This window comes from Alosa pseudoharengus, unplaced genomic scaffold (genome assembly GCF_046254945.1).
Source record: "Alosa pseudoharengus isolate Yale_2024_CS ecotype anadromous, Long Island Sound unplaced genomic scaffold, YU_APseudo_1.1 YU_APseudo_1.1_scf_17, whole genome shotgun sequence".
NCBI lineage: Eukaryota > Metazoa > Chordata > Actinopteri > Clupeiformes > Clupeidae > Alosa > Alosa pseudoharengus.
The window spans coordinates 36,354,402-36,381,323 of record NW_027468640.1 but is presented as its reverse complement, the minus strand read 5'-3'; the positions used below and the strand labels follow the sequence as shown (position 1 = coordinate 36,381,323).

Below are 26,922 nucleotides of genomic sequence, written 5' to 3'. Positions count from 1 at the left end.
TGAAGAGAGATGTGTGCTGTATAAATGAATTCAGATGGTTGATGGAGGGCTTCTTTTAGTAGGCTACCTGGACAGTTTCTCCCTCTCCAGGAAACATGGCAGAGGATACATAATAATGTTCCAGCGCTGTTCCATTTCCTGTGTCTTTGTCTTGATCTCTCTCTCTTTCTTTTTCTTCCTGTCCGTTGCTGTGCCCATTTCTTTACCACAGTCACTTGCACAGGTATGTGAGAAAATGTCTGCCGTCTGCAGTTGACAACTTGCTATTTTCAGATGTTTTTATTTCCATGGTAACTTATTTGAATTCTCCTTTCTCAGTTCTGAAAGGTCTTACACACCAAGTCACCATAGCTACTACTCTCCCAAGCATGATGGGATGTTGGAGGACACACTCACCAGTCACCAGGTCTGTGTTCTACATCAGTCAGTAGGAAGTGGATATGGAGTACTACAGAGAGTGTTTTTAGATAGCTCAGTACTTATTTGTTGACTTTAGTTTACTTTTTTTCCATTTTTTTTTTCAGTTCTCTGTGTTTTGCAAGGCAGTAGATACAGTATACAAAACTCAGTACAGTACAGTAGACACTACACAAATAGACTACTGTTTTTTGAATGTTCAGTTATATTAAGTGTCCACACTGAAACACTATGTGCTTCATAGTAGCCTCAATTCAATTCAGTTTAATTCAGTTCAGTTCTATTCCATTTGATTAATTTACAGTAGCTAGCCTGACGATCCAGACCCACATTAAAATGTAGGGTCTGGGCACTCACCGTTCGCAGTGCTCAGTCCAAGGGGCGGGATAATCAGTTGTCTTTCATATTCCCTCTGCACGCAATAGGACAGCGGCAGCGCTATGAGTCCCATGCGTTTCCCACCAGCGGAGCTAGTTGGCTAGTTCAAACGTTTGCCAACTTAATAAAAGCTTAACTCGTGTCACACTGTTCGCCAACAGCAACATCCATCTTATTTGTTTTCAAGTAGCAGGGAATTCAAGCCAAACCGTTGCAACTCTGCCATCAATCATTATGTTAAGCCCACCTAACGACTCTATACATAATTTCATTGGCCTGATTGAGTTTCGATTTCTGGAGCTCACAAGCCAACGGAGAGTTGCTAGACTAGCCCTGTCTAGGCCTGTCTAGCCCTGTCTAGATTTCTAGGCTATAATTTAGCACCATAACATATGAAAATGTCTCAAGGTTCACACATGAATTGCTGTTAGTCACCAAATATTGATGTTGTGCACATTTGTCGTGTGCCAGGTGTCCTCTCTGGGCAGAAGCAGTGAGAAGGACGCCTACAGGCTGAGCTGGGGAAATGAGAACCTGGACAATGTGGCCCTCTCGTCCAGTCCTGTCCACTCAGGGTATGTGTGCATCACACCTTCTCAAAGCAGGACTTCTCATGGACTCTCTCTGACGCGCACGCACGCACGCACGCACGCACACACACACACACACAAACACACACACACACACACACACACACATACGCATACACACAAACAGCACAAATTTAATCACTGTGATTTAGGACATGATTGACTTCCTTTGCAATTCACACACATACACACACACACACACAGAAACACCAAACTAGCAATCCTGAAAAGTGCAGAGTGCTTTTTTCCAGCCAAAACAACAGTATCATGACTTTCCGTAATCCCAGTTGTAATCCCACACAGTAAAGCTGATTTGTCTGGAAAACAACCCAATGGAGTAACATGGCAGCCCACAGGGTGCACTTACAGGTCACTGACACAGAGATGATTTCACTTGGCATCTCTGTCAGAATATCCTGTCCTATTTCCCAGGAATCCTTTATTAAAAGGCTCAGATATATAGGACTGAATGGTCTTTGTGAGTTCACTTGCATTTACATTTACATTTACATTTATTGGTTTAGCGACACTTTTATCCAAAGTGACTTACAAATGAGGAATAACATTCAAGCTACACAGTTTGGAGTGATGGCATCCTGAACACGATATACATGTAGGTGCAATCAATATTGTTAAAATTAATATACTTGGTTTAGGCTCAGACAACAACAATAACAACAAACAGGGCTTTGTGCGGTTTATTATAGTTATTTAACAGTTTGTAACTATGGTGATAAGTGGCGACTCTGGATACAGTCACTAATCTGTGCCTTCAAGCAATATGTTCTTCTATGTCTTCTTTCCTCCCATTCTCTAGTCTTACAGATCTATTTTGTTTTATCTATCTGTTTGTTTCTTCTATCTTTTCATACTATTTCACTATCGCTCTCTCTCTCTTTCCTTTCCTGTTTCTCCTGGGGTCTCTGCTCTCTTTTCAGCCGTTCCACCCCGTGCCATGATCATGACAGCAGCAGGTGACCCACTGCACTTTGACCTCTGTCTGCCCTAGTTTCAGTGTGTCCTGTTGTACATGGCGTGTGGACAGTTTTTGTCTGTGCCTCTACAACTTGGAGTCCCTCAAGGATCACTCTGGGGCCCTTACCATTTTTAGGATATATCACATTAACGAGGGAGTAGTATTCCTCTGTAGACGTCCTTGTGATAAAGTTGTACAGTGTAAGGAAATGGCATGTACAGTATAGTACATGCTCTAACCCCAGAGCTCCCCAGAGGTACTCCAGGTTAAATCTTCACTCATATTGTTTGTCGTTTTGCTGTTACTTGTCTTGTTTTATCACCACCACTAACAGAGATTTTGCCTGTAATTCACGTTCACTTTCCCCTTCTGACATAATCACATTATGTCACCATAAGTAGAGTGCATCAGAGCGAGATGTTGTACTTTTGGTACATTCGGTACAGTCTCCTCTGACTTGTTTGTTTGTCCTCTAGGTGCGCATGCTACCGAAATAAAGACGTATGAGGTTCTGTGGGGTCTAACAGCATATTACATAATTTGTCATTTTGCTGACACTCTTACCCAGAGCAACTTGCAATGAGCTACATACTGGGGCAGTCCCCCTGAAGCCACTGGGTTAAGTGTATTGCTCAGGAGGTGGTGCCGTCTGGGATTGAACTGCTTCTGAGGAGGTCTGATGACAGCCTTCTGGTGTTCCACTCGGAAAGCCAGATTCCTGACCAAAACATGTGGCCCAGAATGTGTATACCTTTGTGCACCTCAATATTTTACAGTAAAGTTTTTGTTGAGGATAATAGCTTGTGAAATGAATTCTGAGATAAATAGATATAGAACATGCCAATGGAACATATCAAACCTGTTCGCTGATACATTTCCAGAGGGATTTATTGATAGGAATTAGTTATGACTTGAGCCACACTCACAGTGTTGGTCTGGTACACATTTAGCATATCCATAATGTGCTTGGTGGAACATCACCTCATGTGCTTTTTGCCCATAACATGTTGGCATCAGGATTTGCTGGTGTGCCTGTGTGCCCTTGTCCATGTGCATGTTGTGTTCAAGAGTGTTCTACTACATGTTAGCTCTTCACATTTACATCCATGTGGTGTCTTCCCTTTCTTGTGTTTTTCTGAAGTGTCATTGACTAAATATTTAAGTGTTTGAAAAATGATTTACCAGATTATATTCAACATTATTTCATGTTTAGCAATATTTTGAATATTGCACATTATATTGCATGTTACTAAGACATTCACTTATTGGTCATGTGCCTTGGCACAATATGAACCAGCTCTGTGCAACTGTTTATGTACAGTCTTTGAGGTTCTCTTCCTCCTAAACCTGTTTGATGTTGTGAAGAAACCTCTTTACCAATCCATCGCCTGCTTTGTTTCCCCATGTTTATAAAGCATTTACACACCTCATGCACATAATGACAAAAACATCACAGCATTGATATCTCTTTCTGGCCCCATCCTCCAGCTTCCTGGTCAGCTTCATGGTGGACGCACGCGGTGGAGCCATGCGCGGTTGCCGTCACAATGGCCTGCGCATCATCATCCCGCCCAAGAAGTGTGGTGCGCCCACGCGGGTCACCTGCCGTCTGGTGAAACGCCACCGTCTGGCCACCATGCCGCCCATGGTGGAGGGCGAAGGCCTGGCCAGCCGCCTCATAGAGGTGGGGCCCTCCGGAGCCCAGTTCCTCGGGTAAGAGAGCAACTATGAACACTTAAATGAATGAGAGAGAGGTCAGAGGTCAAATGTCAGTCAGTAGAGGGCAGGAAGTATACTATTTGTACAGGTATGTGTATGCACTCAAGATGTTATATTTATTCAGTCATTTACTCATTCAATGACTATTTAACCTAAGGCTACAGAGGCAAAGGTGATGTCAACAACAGAAAGTATATGAGGAAAGGGGAGTGCTAGGATAAGCATAGACTAGCATAGAGTGCTAGAATAATGACATTAGAGCTCAGATGTTATGGCATCGGCACTAAAGAGGGCAAATTAGGGCAAGTACAGTATACTAATGATTATAATAGTGTTTTGCTTCTGGAAGTGATACACATATAAAATAAATGTGGTGTTCGGTATTAAAAGCACTCTTCATTGTGTGCCAAGGATGAGAGAGTAAATCATTACTTTGCTGGCAGGAAAAAGTGGATTGTGGAGATGAAAGCATAAGAAAAGAGGTTAAAAGGTGTCTAATCACTAATTAACCCCTCAGAATGACTGATGTGCTTGCTTGATCCTAGCGCTTCCATAAGCATTATAATGAGCTACTAACACTAACCCAGTTAAAGCTTTTATCAACTTTATATGCTGATTTGGAGAAGCTATGTCCACATTTTGCCCCCTTATGTTTTTTTTTTTTTTTAATGCACTTCCTGTTTGGCTATACTCACTATATACAGGATATTATAGTGTTTCATTAAAAAAAAAGCACAGACATTGGCAAAGAACAATTAGTTTGCTTTTTCATATTGAATGATTTGCCTAAGTCAACGTTTTGAGAAAAGTTTGCAAGTTGCAAGTTTGAGCACAATCGCAAGTTCAACCTTTCTGTTCAGCTGGTCCATGATTGGTTTGATATGTCAATCAAATTTGATGAACATAAAGTTGTACATTAATAGTCCTCATAAGAAACAGGTCTCAACATTGCTGGACTTATGTGTAGATGCGTACCTTTATCCAAGGAGACAATTAGCGATAGTAGAAAACAACCAGTGTTATGAGCATGTGTACCTCAAGCTAAAGTAGTAGCATTCAATTAAAAACAACGACGACAACAAACCTTACAACAAAGGAGACAACGCACTAGCAAATAGCAACAATTGTATCATCTATGCTCTTTTCTCCCACTGCTGCTAACGGATTGCGTGCAGTAAACTGCACCTGCCCACTGCCCCTCCCCCACTCAATGAGGGCGAGAGTTTGGTTAGCCGCATCCTGCAGCTCGGCCCTCCAGGAACAAAATTTCTTGGGTAGGAGAGATGCATACGAAACAATCCATGGATGCTTCGTCCCTTTTCTTCTCGCGCCCTTCCTGTATCGTCCTCCCCAACTCCCTCTTACCTTGAATGTGATACAGTGTGTTTGTGTCTGTATCCTGTCTTTTATTTGGATTTTTTATTTACTTGTGCCCATGTGCTCATTTATGTGCTAGCATTGTTAGCCTTTTTACCCGCTATTTTTTGTCTATTTGATTTCATTCTCAGTCCCAGTTAGCCTCAATGCTACTGTAGTTGGCTGTGCGTGTTTAGTGCTGTGATGTCATCCCATAGTTTTATTGATTTGTTTTTATCATTTTTTAGTTTAGCATGATTTGCCACAGCTATACTAATGCTGTAGTGAAGTGTTTCATCCATCTCTCATGGTGTTGTGAAGCCTGTAGTATTTTTGGTACCTTGGCATAATGGTAATGTTTCTCTCTGTCACACACACACACACACACACACACTCATATTTTACATAATTAACACTATGGATGTAGTTTTATCAACCCTGTCTGGTGTGAGACAAATGGTCAAACGGTAACCAAATATGATTTTAAATAGTCATCTCTATAGTCTCCTTATCATAATGATCCTTTCTCTGTCCCTTCTCTTACATTTTTGTAAGAAGTCTAAATGTAAACTGCAACTTAAACATCAAACAACTAACAATGTTTACCTCATGCCTTGTGAAGTAGAACAAAACAAGCCTCTTAACCAGACTCAAATACTCAGTTTTTGTCAATGAGTGTAAACAAACACATAAACAAACACTCCGACTGTAACCACTGACTGAACCCAGACAAAACACACACAGCTCTGTTTCCATTTTCACTGTCTGACTCGTGTTCCCTTCTCGCCCTCGGCCCCTGCTCCACGCCGCAGGCCGGTCATCGTGGAGATCCCCCACTTCGCGGCACTCCGAGGGAAGGAGCGGGAGCTGGTCATCCTGCGGAGCGAGACGGGCGAGAGCTGGAAGGAGCACCACTGCGAGTTCACAGAGGAGGAGCTCAACCAGATCCTCAATGGCATGGACGAGGGTGAGGAGAGAGGGACACAGGCCATTCTCCCTGGGAACCAGAGATCAGCAGAGCTTGGCACACCAGACAGGCAGCCACTCTATTGTGTCTGGTTGTGGGAGAAAGTGGAGTAGAGCATTATGCCCAATATTCCAATATGTGGTTTAATGTTCTACATTTCTCATTAGGTCACTTTGCTTTGGTATGCTATATTATGGAGCCCCTAAGGGGACATGAGCAAAAACAAAAACAAGAAACTTTCACGTAAGCACATGAAACTAAACTTTAGATTTTATTTTGCTCATGTCACCTTAGGGGCTCCATACTATATTGTTACCAACAGTTGATATTTTAAACTTTGAGACCATTTCAATTGTTTTGATGCAAATGTATAACAGGTTGCAATACAGTGGTATAAAATTGTAATATAAAGGGTTCTGCATATGAGCAAGTCAGCAGTTTATTTTGCTGTCAGTGTTTGTATTGTTCAATGATTGTGTGATTATATGTGTGGGTGTGTGTGTGTGTGTGTGTGTGTGTGTGTGTGTGTGTGTGCTCCAGAGCTTGACCCCCCTGAGGAGCTGGAAAGGAAGCGCATCTGCCGCATCATCACCAGAGATTTCCCACAGTACTTTGCTGTGGTGTCCCGCATCAAGCAGGACAACAATCTGATCGGGCCTGAGGGTGGGATCCTGAGCAGCACCGTGGTGCCACAGGTCCAGGCCGTCTTCCCAGAGGGGGCCCTCACCAAGAGGATCCGCGTCAGCCTACAGGTGAGCACACCTGGTCAAGATAATGGGAAAGCACAGAACGAGAAAAGCTCCAGGAAATGTCTTTGTTTGTATATTTGTTTATTGTTGGTTCAATATAGTGATCAAGCTCAATGTAGCTTATAATTTACTATCTATTATAATTCCTGATTTAAAGGAACCATATGTAAGAAATGTATCTCATCACTGACAACAGTAATCCGGCCAGGATATTGTCATTTAAAAAGTGATGTTGCAGCCCTCAACTAATGTTGATGTTGTGTTTTGTCATGTCATGTTGTGTTTTGGCCTGATGCGCCACCCTCCACCTATCTACTAATCACAAAGTCAGTAGTGTTTCGGTATCCGGGTTGGCAACCTCAAGTCAGGGGGGAGGGGGAGGGGATACACCTCTCTACAGTAATTTGAAAGTGATTGCAGTACCAGTTTTGGCCACAATCTTACATATGGTTCCTTTAAAGGGATTTTGATGAGAATTCTGGCAGAATGCAAGACAAGAAAGACATCAAAGCTGATTTGAAGCTGGAACTTAATTTGGTCTATTTGATTAATACAGTACGTTACCCATTACCAACAAAGCAACAGACATCTGTCACTGTTTGGCCTAAAGTGTTACCTAAAACTGATACTCATGTGAAAACATGATGTGTAAGTGAGATAAAAAAAAAATGCTACTGCTTGTTCACTTAAAGCCCTGGACTCAGTCTACCATTCTGCCCTGAGATTCATTACTGGTGATGGCTATAGCACTCATCATTGTGTCCTTTATGGTAAGGTGGGTTGGTCATCTTTGACAGAGAGGAGACAAAATCATTGGCATCTGTTTATTTACAAAGGTATTGTTGGGAAATTACCAGGTTATATTTCAGACATGCTTGTGTGGAATTCTGGTCCCTATCAGACCAGATCAAATGACTGTTTGATGCTCAAGGTTCCTCGTATCCACTCTGAGTTGGGAAAGTCGGCCTTTTGTTATAGTGCCCCTACTTCCTGGAATAATCTTCAGTGTAATATAAAAATGAACTCTATACTTTCCTATAATCAATTCAGATATGTAATCACAAACCTTCCTATGTCAATTTGTACCTGCTTTAAGTAAATGTCTTTATTATTATTACAGTGCATGAAAATGCACTGTACTGTTCTTCCTAGGCAACTTCTTCTTATTATTACAGTGCATGAAAATGCACTGTACTGTTCTTCCTAGGCAACTTCTTCTTATTACAGTGCATGAAAATGCACTGTACTGTTCTTCCTAGGCAACTTCTTCTTCTTATTATTATTATTCCGCTTACCACTTTTTCTAGACGCAATTTCTCTTGAACAGTTTAACTTAGAAACTTCATTCAAACTTTGTAACGTAGGTCTTCAAACAGATCGGGTTGCTATATCTTTTCAACTTTGAAACTTTTATACTTTTTAAACTATTAAAGAAAAACTTTTTAAAAATCCCCATAGACTTAACATTGCCGATTATGACATCATAATACGGCCATTAAGCAATTAGAATCCTATGGCAGGTGTTCAGGCCACCTGGATCTCAACTGCCAGTCTCAGGCTTTAAGCATACAAACTGGCCCTATTAAGACTACACATCCTGTTAAACTGCTTCCTCTGCCAAAAACTGTTTCAAAATAAAAGTCCTCACTACAATATTTCACTGTTAAACAATTTAACCCTTTAAACTACTGAACTTTTTAACTGTTTAGCCATTGTAACTGTTACTTGTCATCAACTATGACTCCTACCCACTGTAGCTAGTTAGCATGGTTAGCATAGTTAGCATGCTAGCAAGTTAGCATGCTAACATGTTAGCATGCTAGTAAGCATAGTTAGCATAACTGCTAAAAATGATTAGCTAAGTAACATGGTTAACATAGTTAGCATGTTAGCATAGTTAACATGTTTAGCAAAACTGCTAGAAAATGTTAGTTAAGTTAGCTAAGTAGCATGGTTAGCATTGCTAGCACTACTATAAAACATTAGCTAAGTAGCATGGTTAGCAGAATTAAAAATCTTAGCATAACTGCTAGCAAACATTAGAGCCATTCCAACTTTCAGTTATCGTAAAATATCTACCTATACACAGCCATTAAACTATTTGAATATCAACATTCATTAAACTTCCAGTCTGTCAACAACTTTTAAACTATTTACCTTCAACTTTTAAACGGTCTACTTTTAAACTATCATTAAACTATCTATTAAACTAGCTGTCTATCAACACCTTTTAAACTATGTACTGTCTATCAACAACTTTTAAACTATCTACATTCAGCTTTTAAACAGTCTAACTTTTATTAAGCTATGCAACCACCATGTCTATCCTAGCATCACCGTAGTAACCATCTCTGTATTATCTGTTTTAACTATACATGATATTTTACATCACAACTTTAGCATTTTCATGCACTGGTAATTCCTTGGAATTGCATTTCTAGTTATTATTATTATTCCGCTTACCACTTTTTCTAGACGCAATTTCTCTTGAACAGTTTAACTTAGAAACTTCATTCAAACTTTGTAACGTAGGTCTTCAAACAGATCGGGTTGCTATCTCTTTTCAACTTTGAAACTTTTATACTTTTTAAACTATTAAAGAAAAACTTTTTAAAAATCCCCATAGACTTAACATTGCCGATTATGACATCATAATACGGCCATTAAGCAATTAGAATCCTATGGCAGGTGTTCAGGCCACCTGGATCTCAACTGCCAGTCTCAGGCTTTAAGCATACAAACTGGCCCTATTAAGACTACACATCCTGTTAAACTGCTTCCTCTGCCAAAAACTGTTTCAAAATAAAAGTCCTCACTACAATATTTCACTGTTAAACAATTTAACCCTTTAAACTACTGAACTTTTTAACTGTTTAGCCATTGTAACTGTTACTTGTCATCAACTATGACTCCTACCCACTGTAGCTAGTTAACATGGTTAGCATAGTTAGCATGCTAGCAAGTTAGCATGCTAACATGCTAGCATGTTAACATGCTAGTTAGCATTTTTAGCAAAATTACTAAAAATGATTAGCTAAGTTAGCTAAGTCATATGGTTAGCATAGTTAGCATGCTAGCATGTTAATATGTTAGTTAGCATTTTAAGCAAAACTGCTAAAAATGATTAGCTAAGTCACATGGTTAACGTAGTTAGCATGCTAGCAAGTTAGCATGCTAGTTAACATTTTTAGCAAAATTACTAAAAATGATTAGCTAAGTTAGCTAAGTCACATGGTTAGCATAGTTAGCATTCTAGCATGTTAGCATGTTAGTTAGCATTTTTAGCAAAACTGTTAAAATGATTAGCTAGGTTAGCTAAATAACATGGTTAGCATAGTTAGCATGCTAGTTAGCATAGTTAGCATAACTGCTAAAATTATTAGCTAAGTTAGCTAAGTAACATGGTTAACATAGTTAACATGCTAACATTGTTAGCATAGTTAACATGTTTAGTAAACTGCTAGAAAATGTTAGTTAAGTTAGCTAAGTAACATGGTTAGCATGCTAGCACTGCTATAAAACATTAGCTAAGTAGCATGGTTAAAAGAATTAAAAATCTTAGCATAACTGCTAGCAAACATTAGAGCCGTTCAAACTTTTAGTTATCGTCAAATATCTACCTATGCACAGCCATTAAACTATTTGAATATCAACATTCATTAAACTGCTAGAAAACGTTAGCTAAGTAGCATGGTTAGCAGGTTAGCATTGCTAGCACTGCTATAAAACATTAGCTAAGTAGCATGGTTAGCATAGTTAAAAATCTTAGCATAACTGCTAGCGAACATTAGAGCCATTCCAACTTTCAGTTATCGTGAAATATCTACCTATGCACAGCCATTAAACTATTTGAATATCAACATTCATTCAACTTCCAGTCTGTCAACAACTTTTAAACTATTTACCTTCAACTTTTAAACGGTCTACTTTTAAACTATCATTAAACTATCTATTAAACTAGCTGTCTATCAACAACTTTTAAACTATCTACTGTCTATCAACAACTTTTAAACTATCTACATTCAACTTTTAAACAGTCTACTTTTAAACTATCAACTTTTATTAAGCTATGCAACCACCATGTCTATCCTAGCATCACCGTAGTAACCATCTCTTTATTATCTGTTTTAACTATACATGATATTTTACATCACAACTTTAGCATTTTCATGCACTGGTAATTCCTTGGAATTGCATTTCTAGTTATTATTATTATTATTTTATTATTCAGATTTTATGTATTTTTCCCCTCCCTCCTCTATAATGTATATCTTATTATTTATTTATTTTACTTTGTTTTATTTTATTTATAGGCCTAGACCTATACCTATTCTTTTTTTTCTCTCTCTCTTTTTACATTTTGTTACTTCATTGTTTCTGTTATCTCAGCTTCATTGAAAATGAGGGCTTCCCTCAATAACCCTCCGAGAATAAATAAAGGTTGAATGAATGAAAGATATGATTGGGTTGTTTTACTAGGCCCAGCCAATGCATGAGGACACAGTACGCAAGATCCTGGGGAACAAGGCCACATTCAGCCCCATCGTCACGCTAGAACCCAGACGCCGGAAGTTCCACAAACCAATCACCATGACGATCCCTATCCCCAAGAGTTCTACTGACCCGGTGCTGAACGGGTTTGGAGGAGACACGCCCACTTTACGACTCCTATGCAGCATCACAGGTGAGTGAGGGTGCTGCAGTATCATGCCATTTGAATCCACTAATCTCATTTTAACTAAAGATATTTAAATGTTTTCATAAGTGAAATGCAAATGATGGGTACAGAAAACATTGCTTATGCCATACAGCAAGGTTGCCCATTAGAGCTGATATATAGCAGAATTTTGCCAGTTGCCTAGATTTTCTGTTATAAACCTGTCAATCGTAACCCACTAAACACACATTCACACACACACTCACACACATATACTCACACACACGCACACTCACACACATATACTCACATACACACACACATACTCACACACACACACACACACACACACACACACACACTCACACACACATATACTCACACACACGCACACTCACACACATATACTCACATACACAAACATATACTCACACACACACACACACACACACACACAAACACACACACTTTATATACACATTACTGTATATCTGACTCCACTGTCACTATGTTTTGCTCCTTGACAGGTGGAACTACACCAGCACAGTGGGAGGACATCACAGGAACAACACCTTTAACATTTATCAACGACTGTGTGTCCTTCACAACAAACGTCTCAGCCAGGTAAACCCTCACACGTCTCACAACCACCTCCACACCTGATGTGAGCTTGAGTAGTAGTAGTACAGTAGTTAGTAGTTAGTAGAGTAGTTAGTACAACTGAACGCTGAGTATTGAATTTTGAGGTTGCGCATACTTTGTTTATGTCTGGCAGTACAAAGAAGAGTCAGAACACAAAACCGATATGTTGGTCTTTTAGATATATATTTTGATTTCCTCTTCCCTGTCCTTCCTCAGGTTCTGGTTGATAGACTGCAGGCAAGTCCAGGAGTCGGTGAACTTCTCCTCACAGGTGTACCGGGAGATCATATGTGTTCCCTACATGGCCAAATTTGTCATTTTCGCCAAAACGCACGACCCTATCGAGGCACGCCTGCGCTGTTTCTGCATGACAGACGACAAGATTGACAAGACGCTGGAGCAGCAGGAGAACTTTGTGGAGGTGGCCCGAAGCCGAGACGTGGAGGTGGGTGTCACACGTCCACCACTGTTCCCATGGTGACAGACAACAATCAAACGTGCCTCTTATCTGCAAAGTAGATGGTTGACCCTAAAGACAGAAGTTATGCCTTTTTATCATTAAAATTGGGAGAAAATCAAAACATTATATATTGCATGTTATTATCACAGGTTTTAGCTGTTTTTACTTTGAACATTTTGAAATACTAATTTATTACATTTAATAAAAGCGGATAATTTAATTGAATCTTATTAAAGAGAACAAACTATTTACTTACATAGAGATTTAATATTGCTCACTTTAAAAGGCTCTTTGACAATCTTCATGTGATCTTCTGCAGGTACTGGAGGGGAAGCCTATCTATGCAGACTGCTTTGGAAACCTGGTTCCCTTGACCAAAAGTGGCCAGCACCATCTTCTCAGTTTCTATGCCTTCAAAGAGAATAGACTAGCGCTCTTCATTAAAGTGAGTGCATTCATGTCCTCTGCTGCCTTCTTCTCTTTCTTCCTTTTCTGTCTTTTGTTGTGTTTTTCTGTTTTCTTTGCTCTCTCTCTCGCTCTCTCTCTCTCTCTCCAATTCAATCTTATTGGCATGACAAATCATATGATGCATTGTCAAAGCATTCACTGGAATAATAGAAAATACTCAATAAAACATATAACAACATATAAAAACATTGTTACACTTCCTCAACTATAAATTATGCAGGTATATATGCATGTTCATACATTTGTGTGTCATGTTGTGTGTGTGTGTGTTTGTGTATGTGTGTGCTTGTACAGTATATGTGTGTGTGTGTGTGTGTGTGTGTGTGTGTGTGCTTTTTTCTCTCTCTCTCTCTCTCTCTCTCTCTCTCTGTGTCTCTATCGCTCTCTCTCTTCTCTCTCACACACTCATCTCCGTTACAATGTACAACTGACTCCACAAATTAACCTCTCATGGTAAAAGATTCCCCTGACATCTGCTCTTGGTACTCCTAAACTGACCTTGTGTTATGTTGTGTTTATTCTCAGATTCGAGATAATACACAGGAGCCCTGCGGACGACTATCCTTCATGAAAGAGCCACGGACATATAGAACACTAGCCCATAATGCTATATGCAATCTCAATATCACACTCCCATCCTACTCAAAGGTAACAATCTCAGGACAGGCATCACATGACCACCGTCTCGGTCTTTGCAGTCTCAGTGCATCTGCCTGAAAATGAGACGTTATTAAAGGTGTTAATTAATGCCTAATAGGTGACTAATTAATGAGCATATACTTTTCTCAGTGTTCTCAGTCTTCTCAGCATCTACTATGAAGTAGTATGCATTGCATGCATTTTCTTTTCCAGTTAACCATGATAGTATTGTGCATTACCATACATTTGCATGATCTAGGCACTGAGCGTTTTTAGGCATACGTTTTTCGCATTTAATGAGAAGAGCAACAAAGATGCAGTTGGCAAAGCGTTCTGTGTGAAAAATAATCAACACAGAGATTGCAACGAAAACTAAGATACTGATTTATTTTTCTATTAATGATCAAGTACAGGCTGATGTTACGAGAAATATTGTAAGAAATATTGGTGATTATATGGGTAATTAAAGTATCAGCAAATCAATGATGATGAGCACATGTTTAGCTAACAATGGCAATTCAGAGATAACTTTATTGCATCTTGTCATACATTTTAAAATAGAAATGAAATTAGTATTTTCTGCCCATTCTCACCATGTTTACTATGTTCCAGATAGATTGAGGTTTAATCATTTTGCCAGCTGTATCGAACTCAGTGCCCCTCTCACTCTTCCTGGCCTTGCCTTATTGGCTGGCTGCTGACTTGCTCCGTTGCCTTGGTAACTGCTTTGCCTGCTCTTTGTCTTTCCCATTCTCTCTTTACTGTCTCCATCTATCTCTGTCTTTCTATTTCTGTCTCTCTTCCTTTTCTGTTGCTTTCCCTCTCTCTTTCTCGCTGCTTCTTGCCCCTCAAAGGAATCAGATTCAGACCAAGAGGCTGAGGAGGAGGTAAACCGTGCCTCTTTTTTCTGCCCCCCTCTAACTAAAGTCCCTCTGCTTTTCAGCCCCCCCCCCCCCCCCTCCCACAAGCTCAGAGCATTGGCTGGCTTCTGAGGCCGTTCTCTCTAGTTTGCTTCCTGACATTGATTCAGTCCCAGCTGAATTCAATGTCTGTGTGTGGTAAACAAGTACAGCACCTGATTATAGGACATTATTTCTCTGTTCAGTTTCCAAAATTGAACAGAGCGGGTCCCTGCCATCTAAGGCAATACATGTACAGTATAGAAATACTGTATGTTCACAGTCTGGGACACCATTGATAACCAATCCATCCAATAGTATTCATCCTTTATGTTAAGTCTACAGTATAGCCATCCCTCTGTAAATCTCTTTGTGTCACTGTCTGTTATTAATTTGTGATGACTGATTAGAAGTTAATATGGTGTTCAACTCTTGTGCCTTCTTTTTACAGACCACCCGATCGCAAGGAAAATGTAAGATTTCAGAAAGTCTTATGCACAAAACAAAGTTATTATGCACAAAAACTTGACACACTGTAAAGTAAACTTACTGCATGATGACAATGTTAAACATTTTAAAAGTGAACGGATTCCTAATCCCATTGCATGTATTGATTCTAGCTATACTAATAAGTTCCTAACGATTACAGTAATGTTACTGCTTAGGCTGACTATGGCATAGTGGTGCATCCCCGCAAGCTTAAGTGGTAGTACAAATGCTTGAATTTCAATTTGGTGGTCAGCAAGGAGCTAGAAAGAAATCAAACACCAATGAAGCATCACCAATGAATGTTATGTCTATTCTCGCAGACGCAGACGTAGCTCTTGAATAACACTTGAACACTTTCTATCAGACTTTATTGCCCTTTTCGGTCCATCCACCTAGCAAGAGTTTCGGAAAAAGCCAATATCATGTCATATCCAATATCATGAGCACCAAAATTGACTTGCATTCATACTGTGGTGATGTTAGTAGCCGCAATTAGATCCTCACAGGCCTTTCATGGTAATGTATACAAACTGCAAAGCAAACTGATGTGTCGTGATCCCTGGTCCCTTTTCCCTGTCTGTGAAACTCACCTTGTGCCTCCAGTGAATATTTGTTTTATTCATGTGTGAGAAGAACCCGCTCAGATTTATTCACTATTTCACATGAATATCTAAGAAAAGAAAATAATCCCTTTGAATAACTGAGTTCAAATTGAACTATTATTTCACAAATTATGCAGTTCAAACATGCATAATTCTGACACATCAATGATTGTGCATGTTTTTGAACTAGATAGCTCAATGCCCCAATAGTTTGTGAATGGTAATAAGCACAATGTTAGTTGCTCTGATGTGTGATGACAAACAGCAAAATATAGTTAGAAAAGATCACCACACTATGCAATGTCATGAGCTAAACATTTGAGAACCTGATATCTCCTGTCACTGGTCTTGTAACGTGCTTGAAACTGATGACATCTTTCACCTGAGGCTGCATGTCTGTAATACCCCCTTTGCTTTGCATGGAAATAGCTTTGCTTACATACAGTATTCTGTGTGTGTGTGTGTGTGTGTCTGTGTGTGTGTGTGTTAGTGTGTTAGTGTGTGTGTGTGTGTGTGTGTGTGTATGCATTTATGTGCCTGTGTGTGTATGTCTGTCCTGTGTCTGTTCATCTGTTGCTATGCGTGTGTCTGTTGGAGAGAGAGGGAAGGACACAGTGAGAGATGGTGTATACATGTCTCTGTGCATGTGAATGTGTATACTAGAATGCATGTGGAAAGTGTGTGGGCATTCTTTATATTCATGTTTGCTTAACATTTACTTTCTTGCAAAATCTCACTCGCTATTTCATTTATGCAATTCACTGTTACTGCACATTATCTGGTTTGCATATGTTTTTACATTGTATTTACAAGATATTTTTTACCAAATCAATTCATTTGAGTTGTCTGATGTTGGTATGGCCATTGGTACCTTGAAAGAAAGAATCAATCCATAATTTGATTAACAACATATTTGCAAACATTTTTTATTTGAGCAATTTTGTCATGAATCATTGTGTGTCTATACAGAGATGTACAGACCTGCATTCAACCATTAGTTTTACATCACTGGCTTTCTTTTTGAGGGAAACATTAAAAGTTTTCTTTCTCTCTCTTTCTCTGTCTCTTTCTCTCTGTCTTTCTCTGTACAGAGAATGTACTTCTCGAACAATCTTGAGATGTCTGCTTACATGTTGCTTTTCCAGTGTATGTGACCCCCATTTCCTTGTCTTCTTGTCAATTCCTTGTCTTCTGTTGTCATCCATTCATATCTATTTTAGTTGGGCTCTTGTTATTTTGTGTTTTACACGTATGAATGTGCTGTTGTGGGTGTGTAAAAGCAAGTTATTTCCTGCGTACTCCCTTTCTTGTGTTGTGTTTTAAGGTTTAGTTTGAGTTTGCTTTGCGGTCAAATTTTGCTCCTCAAGTCCTTCGGATCCAAATACTTCTATGCCTTGATCCCTAATGCCTTCCTTCACTGTTGTTTCCTTATTACCCAAATGTGATCCCTGATGTGATCCTTGTACTGTTCCTGTCCTGATCACAATTTTCAAATCTCTGTTCCCTTTGATTTCAATTTTGGTTTTGTTTACTCCTTAAATGTCTCTTTCAAAACGGAAGATGATGAAGAAACCTCTACTGAGACATCTACCCTGAAAGCTCATTTGATCAGAGACTCAACTGCGCTTGCGAGTCCCGACTTGCTCTCTGAGGTGTCAGAGATGAAGCAAGACTTGATCAAAATGACTGCTATTCTGACCACTGACTCAGCCGACAAATCCACTTCTCTTGAGGGGAGAGGTCTTGAAAAAGGGGTGGAGGAGGTGTCGGGCGAGCCTTTTGAGATAATGGAAAAAGTCAAAGAAGACTTGGAGAAAGTCAGTGAGATTCTTCGCAGTGGGACTTATGAGGGTGAACTGGCCGCAGCATCTGGAATGTCAGAGATTTTTCCACCAAAAAAAGACGAGGAATGGGTTCTTCTCTCAGACAGTGAAATCGAAGAGGCCAAAAAGATGGCCGCTCTCCAGCCCCAAGAACCTGTCATGCGGGAGGGTCGGGCCAATCGGGGGGCTCCAAGACCAAAAGGTGTGGCAGACTTGTCAGGCATGGTTCCACACCTAACAGGTGACCCAAAGGAGTACCTCCTGGATTTGCCCAAGAGCGCTGCTAAATCGTCAGAGGGTGAAACACAAGAAAAACTGCCCAAAGGCACCAAACCGTCTGCCATCCCCACAGCAAAGAAAGCCACACAAATCCCTGTAGCAGAAGTAAAGAAACCAACCAGACGGAAAGGTCCACAAACTCACACAGATGAATCCAGTACTTCTTCCCCTAAGAAAGAAACTGACAAGGGACTTAAAGTGGGAGCTCAGGAAGGAGACAGCCATCTTAGTGCCCCTGCCCCACAAAAGAAATCACCTGTTTCACCTGTAGTTGAAGAGACACCAATAGGGTCCATTAAAGACAAAGTGAAAGCCCTTCAACAAAAGGTTGAGGCTGAGCAAAAACATCTTAAGCAGCCAGCATCTAGTAAACCAACACTAGGAGGTAAAGACAGCAAACCATCTGCAGTGCCCAAAGAGACAGGCAAAAAACAACAGGCCCCACCCAAGTCTCCAAAATCTGAATCAGAAAAGCTTGAAGAGACTATGTCAGTAAAAGAATTAATGAGAGCTTTCCAGACAGGGCAAGACCCTTCAAAGAGAAAGTCTGGGCTCTTTGAGCTAAAATCATCTAGTACTAAAACAGAAACACAGGAAAAAGGAAAAACAGAATCATTAGAAACACAACCTCAGTCTCCCACTCAAAAAGTTGGGTCAGGTTTTTCACAGGGACGTGAAATATCCCTGGATTCTTTACTTCCAGAGGCAAAACAAGGGGATAGTGACATTCAAATTAGCCCAGACAGAAAGCACTCAACCGACTTTAGCTCAGAAATAAAAGCTGAACTTGAGGACAATGCTCAGTACCAACAGTTTAAAACACTAGCAGCACAGAGTGCCAGCACATCATCTGCTTTAACTATAGGGCCGACCACTGGAACAGACATGTCTACTACGCTACCTCCTGAGCTGAGAAAAGTCAGAAGTGAATTCCTGCCTGACAGTTCAATTGAGAATGGTGCGATGGAGGACAGTTCTGATAGCCTGAAACACGAGGGTATAGCAGAGTCTCCAAGCGCCAGTGTGGGTTCTGGAGAGCAACAGATGAGTTCTGAAGAGAGTTACAAACATGAGGGCCTGGCTGAAACTCCACGCACAAGCCCAGACAGCCCCTCTCTGTTCCTTCAAAAAAGCGAAGAGCCCTTGCAGACCACAAAGAAAGGTGCCACCGCCATCCCAGTTAAACAGCATGAGAAAACCACGCAACGTCCCTCCAAAGACAAGTTTGGGGCATCTACAGAAGACTCAGCTTCTTCGGGCACAAGTGAGTCCAAGTCCACTGCAAAGGTCAAGGCAGTTAAATTTGGTGATGAAAAGGCCCCTCTTGCTAAGGAGATTATCAGTGCATCAGCCAGACCACCAAAATCTCGAAAGCTTACAAAGATGGGCTCTGAAACCATAGAAGGTTTTCTAAGTGATGAGGAATCCCCTGATGGTCATCCAGAACCAGCTTCGATTGACACTTTGGCCACAAGGGCATGCACACATCAGGATAGCCTAGATCTGCCTCTCAGACATCGAGAGTCAGACTCTCTCAGCCCCGTAGCTGATGACTCCTTGACCTTTAGTCACAGAGACTCTTTAGAGACTAGTCCCAACATGGAAGATAACTCCTCCCATAGAACTCCAGACTCCATTGAGCCCAGCCCAACAAAGGAATCTCCCTGTCATGACTCCTTAGAAAGTAGCCCCGTAGAGCAGAAAACCAACCTGGCTTTCCCTCCTGTGGTAGATGAACTCAGTGTGCCAACAGGGCAAGAGCAACCCTCAAGAGCCCCTGACTTCCCCCTAGACAATTTGCGTAGTAGACTCCTCAGAGACCAGGAAGCCAGTGCCGAGGATGACAGTTCTGAAAAGACGTCCCAAATGGAAAGTTCGGGTAAGAGCCCCCTCTCCCCCGACACCCCAAGTTCTGAAGAGGTAAGTTATGAGGTGAACCCCAAAACCCCTGACCCCATGACCCTTTCTGTTACCCTAAACCCACCCATTCCTGAGGAGGCAGAGGATTATGAGGCGGAGAGTGGCGAGACTCAAAGGAAATTCACACCAGAGGAAGAAATGTTTAAAATGGCTGCCAAAATAAAAACATTCGATGAAATGGAGCAGGATGCGAGAGGCAAAAAGGACAATAGAAAAGATATCAGATCCGCTCAGTCAGCAGTAGTGTCTGAAGCAGGACATGACAGCACCAAACAAATTGGACTAGTGTCCAAAGATCAGACACCATCAGGGGATGGCCTTGAGCACACTGATCCTGTACTGGGCTCAGTGGTAGCTCTGTGTGTTGAACCCGATATTAAAGTACAACCTCCCTCTCCTTTTTCAGCAGGTGTAAAGGCTGAAGATGTTCACCAAATGGACACCCACAGTACAACGGCATCAGCCAAAGCAGTTGAGGGGGGGCCTCAGTCTGTCTCAGAACAACACATCACAAATGCTCAAGCATCTCTCCCTGCCAAAGTTTGTACTGAACCTCCTCAGGTAGTACAGTCCCTTAAGGTGTCTCCATCCTCATCTGAGGGGGCTGCTAATATAACAGATGAACAAAAGGAAGCATGTTTGAGAAAATCGAGAGAAATTAAGGATGATGATGGCAGAGGAGTAGTACAGGTGACAGATCTTCTTGAGCGTGACAGTGCTAAAGCACCATGCCAAGCAGAAAGAAATATAACAGATGAGGTGAAGGGTGATCACATGAAACATTCAGGGGCATCTGACATAGGTGTAGATAGAGTAGATGCCTCCATTGTTATTGGACATGGGGGGGAAACATTCAAACCGGAAGTGTGCATTTATGATGATACCGAGGACTATGAAGAAGAGGAGGAACGTCCAAAAACAGAATCAAAGGGAGTCACAGCAAGATCAGAAATGGACCCCTGGAGCACAATGCGGGAGGATGATGATGCTTTTGCAGCCAGGGTAAAAGAAGAAGAGCAAAAAATCCTGAGTCTAGCAGTTGAACGCCAGTCCCAGGCTGCAACGCCAGACACAACTCCTGGGAGGACACCCACAGAGGATGGAACACCGACTAGTGAACCAAATCCTTTTCTCTTTCAAGAAGGCAAGCTTTTCGAAATGACCAGAAGTGGTGCTATTGACATGACTAAAAGGAGCTATGAGGAGGAAGGGTTTGCTTTCTTCCAGATAGGGGAACAGCCTATTGAAGAGGCAGTTGCAGAGGAGGCCAGGGAAGAGGCTGCTGCAGAGCCCACTGCAACTGAGGCTGAGGTTGGTATGAACTTAACCCTTCAAATAAAACCAGAAGAGGAAGATAAACCATCCAAGGACACTACTGATTCCTCTCAACCTTCTTCAGTAGACGATGATCAGGCAGGTTCTAAGTCAGATGCCTCAAAATCTAGAATTCCCATTAAAATGGGCTTGTCTGTATCAACAAAAACTTTAAAGACAGATTCAATCACACCCGACGCAGTAGAACCCAAGTTTGAAAAGGTTGCTGAGGAAACCCTTGTAGCAGTTGATCTCAGTTCCCCTGATCCAATTATTGCCAATGTTCAGACAGCTGTCACCACAGTAACTAGGTCAGTGTATTCCCAACAGGACCAAGAATCCTCTGATTCCTCACCAGAGGATCAGCACTCAGTAATTGAACTCCCTAAATCTCCTAAATCTCCCGAAAAGCCCACCCCTTCCCCAAGTAGTGAAAAGTTATCAAAGGGTTCAGCCAAATCTGGCTCAGGAAAAGTAGGTGCTGCAGCAAGAAAAGACACTCCTTCAGCTGAGGGTCCCAAATCAAGAATACCTGTTAAGGCCAGTTCTATAAAGTCTGATAGTACATCAGAGTCCTCAGTCAGGCGAGCTGAATCACTCAAAGACAAAAAGTCAAAGCTGCCAGCAAAACCTGAAACTAGGAGAAAATCTGAGACAGATACAGGTCCCTCCACTGGTTCCAGAATCAAGAAGTCTTCCACAACTACACGCTCTGTTGAGAGTGACTTGACAAAAAAGCCAACAAAAAAGGACCAAGGTCGCCCAGCTAGTAGTGAATCATCAACCAAACCCAAGACATTTCAGTCCAGATTGCCAGTTAGAGGCAAGCCATCACAAACATCTACACCAGCCAAAGAGACCAAAAAAGAGCATCCCCAAGAGTCTCCCAAGCAGTCACTAGAGTTTTTTTCAGAGATAAGTGATGAAGCAGCAAAAGTTGTAGAGAGATTGGCACAAGCAGAGAGGGAGCAGGAGAAAGCGGATGAGCTGGAGGCGTCTGTCATGTCTGATGACGAAAGCAGCACCATAGACACTTCTGTCATAGAGGTGGATGCTTTCCCTGACATACACTTGCCACTTCCCGAAGGCGTCTTTGTCGTTAGACCACGCTGGGATGACACCATCGAGACGCAGATGGAAAGAATCCCCGACGATAAACCCCAAGCCCAAAGTCAAGGTATCCCCCCTTCTCATGGGGCCCATTCTCTCTGTCTTCTGCCTCACCTTGCTAGCGACGAAGGTGCTGCCTCTCTGTGATGTAGCTAAGGCTTCAACTTTCTGTGGTTGCTTCTGTGTTGTTCTGGCTGTGTTTGTGTTTGTGTTTCTTCTCTTCCTGTGTGCGTGTGTCTTGAAAATCTCAAGATTGATTTAAAGGCTATTTCATCTACAGCTAAATTCCTTTCAGTAATGATTCATAAGGATTTTCATTAGAAAAGTAGACCTTACCCAAAAAGAAGCAACTTTAATATTTAACCTATACATTATTTAAGTAAACACTATTGGAATTGTATGATTTATTGTACATGAGGTAGGACTAATCTTGTATTTCAACAAGTGCCATGAACCCTCCTATTATGCTATAACTCTTTCACTAGTTTAGAATTCAACCAAATAGTTGTTTTTCAAGTCCACTTATTTTGTCTCTCTCTAGAGCCCCAAGAAGGCCACATGCAATCCAAACTTAGCAATTCAAAGATAGTCATAAACTAGTATAAACTCACAAAAGTGTACTAATATTGTATTTAGACTGTTTAGATGATATTTAAGAAATGAAACTATTTGGTCATAAATTAGCTTTTTAGCAGGTAATTATGAGTATGAGAAGAAAGGCTGATTAGATTATGAAACACTGAGTAAGACAGAACAGCTCACATAATTTATTCTACATCAAAAGTTACTTCGGGTCATATTGACCCTAACATTTCTTTTTATAGCAGGTACACCTAGAATGACAAAGCATTCCAATGAATATATATTTTTGGAGTCATTTTGGGAAGCTAATAATGACAATAAACAGCCATAAAGATTGATCACTTTTTTCATTTTGAAAATAGTTTTGGGTCACTATTACCCTAACATAATAGGAGGGTTAAATGATTGTTTCAAATGGCCTGATATATAACTATAAATAGTACGGTTAACATGGTTGAGTTTTAACTCACAACAGAGGAGGTAGATCCTGAGTAGATGTAGGAGAAAGCCAGTGAAAAAGTTTAAATCTGGGTACTAGGGATTGTTTCCTGATATACTTGAATTGAAAATGGAGCGCACATTACCTTCCACCCCCATAGTAGGTGTAATTGTTTAGCTATCTTTATGGGGACCTTCGTTGACGGCTCCTCTGCTGTTGTGATGGCATTTTCAGTAGATCCACAGGAGGAGGCAGAGAGAAAAGAGTCACGGTTGGCAGTCATTGCCGACCATCTTGGCTTCAGCTGGACAGGTAAGCAGTCTTTGAAGGCATTACCAATTACTGTTCAGTATGCCAATTACTGTATATAACCAGTTAGCCATCAATGTCAATCATTATCTCAGCAGTTTAAATAATATTTTTCCCTTTATTTTCAATTATATAGAATTGGCACGTGAGCTGGAATTTAGTGAGGAGCACATTCATCAAATAAGAACTGAGAACCCAAATTCACTGCAAGACCAAAGCCATGCGCTAATTAAATATTGGACTGAAAGGGAGAGCAAGAATGCTACAGGTATGCTGCCAGTATGAGTCCTGCCAATTAGTATTTATTATAACTCAATGTATTTACAAATGCATTATTGTAAATCACAATTATATTGTTGGTATTTATTTTACAGAGAATGTTTTGATTATGAAGCTAACCAAGATAAACCGGATGGACATAGTGCATCTCATTGAAACCAAAATTATCAAGTCCAGTATGGAGTCATCACACACCTATGCAGAAATAGAGCATACCATATCACTTGATCACAGTGAAGGTAATGACATTGGGAGAAATGTGTATGAATATGCATGTTCAGTTAAGCTTTAATGTTAGGGTGTCAAGAGTCCCAAACTTAACTCCATAGCCACTTTTTTTCCTTCCCCAAAGAGAGAGGCCAATTTGGCAAAGTATTGTAACAAGCACTTCTTATTACACGTACTAATGTTCTGTTGGTACACAAAAATACATTATGTATAGACAACATAAGTATGTGATATTACATATTGTTACATAGGTTGTTAGACTGTACATCATTATGTTGATACACTGGAACAAGGATCCCTTAAAATAAAGTGTTACCAAATCTTTTATATTAGACCGCAGATACTTAAAGTAAAACATACATCATAATACTTTTAATTTCATAAGCTGAAAGAGCATAATAGAAAAAGGCTAGGATAGCCATTTTCAGTAGATTGTTTTATACTGCATAGTTTCCAGGACTAATTTACTAATCAATCCATTGTAAAGGATTCTCTGCCCTTCATGAAGACATTGACAGTCCAAGGCCAGGAAGACGGACAGAAGCAGCCACACTGAGGCCAGGGTCTGGTCAGCAGCCCCCAGTAGTGTCAACTGAGGACCTCTCTTCCAGCCTGTCCTCCCTCCATGACGCATCAGCACGGGCAGATGCAGACGTATCAGTGACGGAACTCTTGAGACACACGCAGAAAGAGAAAGTGCAAGCAGACCTGAAGAGCGGACAAGACACTCTGTAAGGACCTAAAACCATTAACTGGACAGTTACAGTTGTATGGTTTACCAGCATCATACATTTTGTCTTTGTAAATGGAATACAATATATGAAGTATCTAGTGTGTAGAATTCTGCAATTCCTCACAAAATCATTTGTTTGTCACATTGTTTGATATATTATGTATGCTTTCTTCATAGGGGATTTGAAGTTACAACAATGCCTGGATCTGGACACCTAGGCACTGTCAAACATGTAAGTCCCTTGTTCACTCTGTACAAAGCTGTTCCCTGGAGGCTGCAATCTCATGTGCTCGATCCAGTCTATAAAGGAGCTGCAGACTCCCAACACTCTACCCCAGAGCCTTCCCCAACAGCTTTAGAGGCTCCTCAGGAGTTAAGTGCAGAGTTAGGTGCAACGGCAAGTGTGCCCAGTCTAACCTCACACACTGACGAAACTCATCATGAGTCAACCAAATCTCGTCGTCTGAGTCATAAGCACGAAGGTGTAATTGTCACCGATTTTGAAGACACACTGTTGGAGTCCGAAAAGGCTGAGACAGACTTCTGTGAACTGTTCAAGGACCTAAGGGAGGATATTGGATCAAGCTTTGTTTCTACCTCCACAATCACCATGACCCCACAATCCAGTGAAAAGGTTTCTCAGTCCAGACAAGTTTCAACACGCTTATTACATGAAGTCACCATTGAGACAGCCAGTGCCCAAATCACTGAGAGGGAAGCTTACAACAAACAACACATTGAGGAGATTTCAGAGAGATTTTACAGAACCCTTTATGGCAGTGACTTTGAATTCATTAACAAGAAGGAACTAGAGGAAGTAAATGTTCCACAGTCAGAAAAAGATGGCAAACAGGAAGTGAATGAAGACAAATGTATGTTATTAAATCCAGATGAGGCAGGCAAAACTCTCACTGTAACTTATGAAGATGCAAGTGAATTCTCATCCCTATCTCATGAGATTGATGTCAGTCAAGCCACCCTTGACTTTGTAATGGTTATACCTGAGCTTCAAGTTCAAGTTTCAAGCCCACCAGAATCCAGCATGTTAAATATGGAGAATGAACCACAAGTTGACCGGCAGCAAGCATCATCCTCTTCCATGGAGTTGCCCAAAATTTGTCTGGTTGATGTGGATGCATCACCAGAAGTACTTTCTACAGTGTATCAGATGTCAAGTGATGAGATGGCTGAGCAGTCAGTTCCCAAACTAACTGACAAAAGATCACCATCACCTACCCCTCCAGGTGCAGAATTTAGATATGAAGTATCAATTCCTATAACTCAGCAGAAACATACAGCCACTATAAAAGAAACAGTTGACGATTACAGACCTCTAACACCAGTGTTATTGACACCACACACCATATCTAGGCCCTTGATACCAGATTCAGAATCTGATTACACTGCTGACCTTGAAATGTGTTTGCTAGAGGAGAGAACATCTTCACCCGAATCAGTAGTCTCATTTGATGAGAACAGGCCACTTACCCCTGACTCCCCAATACCTGAGGACAGACCAGAATCCCTAGGCACTGTCTCACTTCCTTATGTCAGAACCTCTTCACCTGAATCTGTGTCATCACTCACCAATGAAAGTCAACTTTCACCAGACTCTCCCATACCTGACTTCAGGCCACCTACCCCTCTACCTCCTGTGCTTGACTATGGCTTAGCGGAGTTAACTGCATACTTTGCAGAGTCTGATAAGTTGTTTTTGGAGAGAGTTGATGTAAAGTCAGATTCTGAGCTCAAGGTTGGAGCTTCTCATTTGATGGTTCCTGACACAGTTAGGCCCGTATCACCAGGGTCTGTTCTAGACTGGCGATCACTTACACCAGACTCATTCACTTATGAGACTCAGGAAAGAACATCCTCTCCAGAACAAAGCACAGATAGTA

General features: G+C 41.0%; 1 protein-coding gene across 14 annotated transcripts in view; it reads left to right on the top strand.

The window, feature by feature from the left end:
- The window catches only part of ank2b (ankyrin 2b, neuronal), a 174,949-nt gene that overhangs the window by 132,740 nt on the left and 15,287 nt on the right, over positions 1-26,922 (top strand). For 7 of the 14 annotated variants that reach the window (XM_076289428.1, XM_076289432.1, XM_076289435.1 and 4 more), the window contains 18 exons: positions 319-406; positions 1,267-1,370; positions 2,324-2,359; positions 3,850-4,074; positions 6,249-6,403; positions 6,944-7,155; positions 11,632-11,836; positions 12,337-12,433; positions 12,668-12,896; positions 13,231-13,356; positions 13,905-14,027; positions 14,873-14,905; positions 15,369-15,390; positions 23,710-23,787; positions 23,921-24,052; positions 24,159-24,302; positions 24,779-25,022; positions 25,202-25,256. In XM_076289428.1, coding sequence (XP_076145543.1) covers positions 319-406; positions 1,267-1,370; positions 2,324-2,359; positions 3,850-4,074; positions 6,249-6,403; positions 6,944-7,155; positions 11,632-11,836; positions 12,337-12,433; positions 12,668-12,896; positions 13,231-13,356; positions 13,905-14,027; positions 14,873-14,905; positions 15,369-15,390; positions 23,710-23,787; positions 23,921-24,052; positions 24,159-24,302; positions 24,779-25,022; positions 25,202-25,256 — 2,308 coding nt within the window. Of the gene's footprint in view, positions 1-318; positions 407-1,266; positions 1,371-2,323; positions 2,360-3,849; positions 4,075-6,248; positions 6,404-6,943; positions 7,156-11,631; positions 11,837-12,336; positions 12,434-12,667; positions 12,897-13,230; positions 13,357-13,904; positions 14,028-14,872; positions 14,906-15,368; positions 15,391-16,580; positions 22,522-23,709; positions 23,788-23,920; positions 24,053-24,158; positions 24,303-24,778; positions 25,023-25,201; positions 25,257-26,922 lie in introns of those variants that run through there. The other 7 variants (XM_076289433.1, XM_076289427.1, XM_076289422.1 and 4 more) reach the window with 5 other exon arrangements.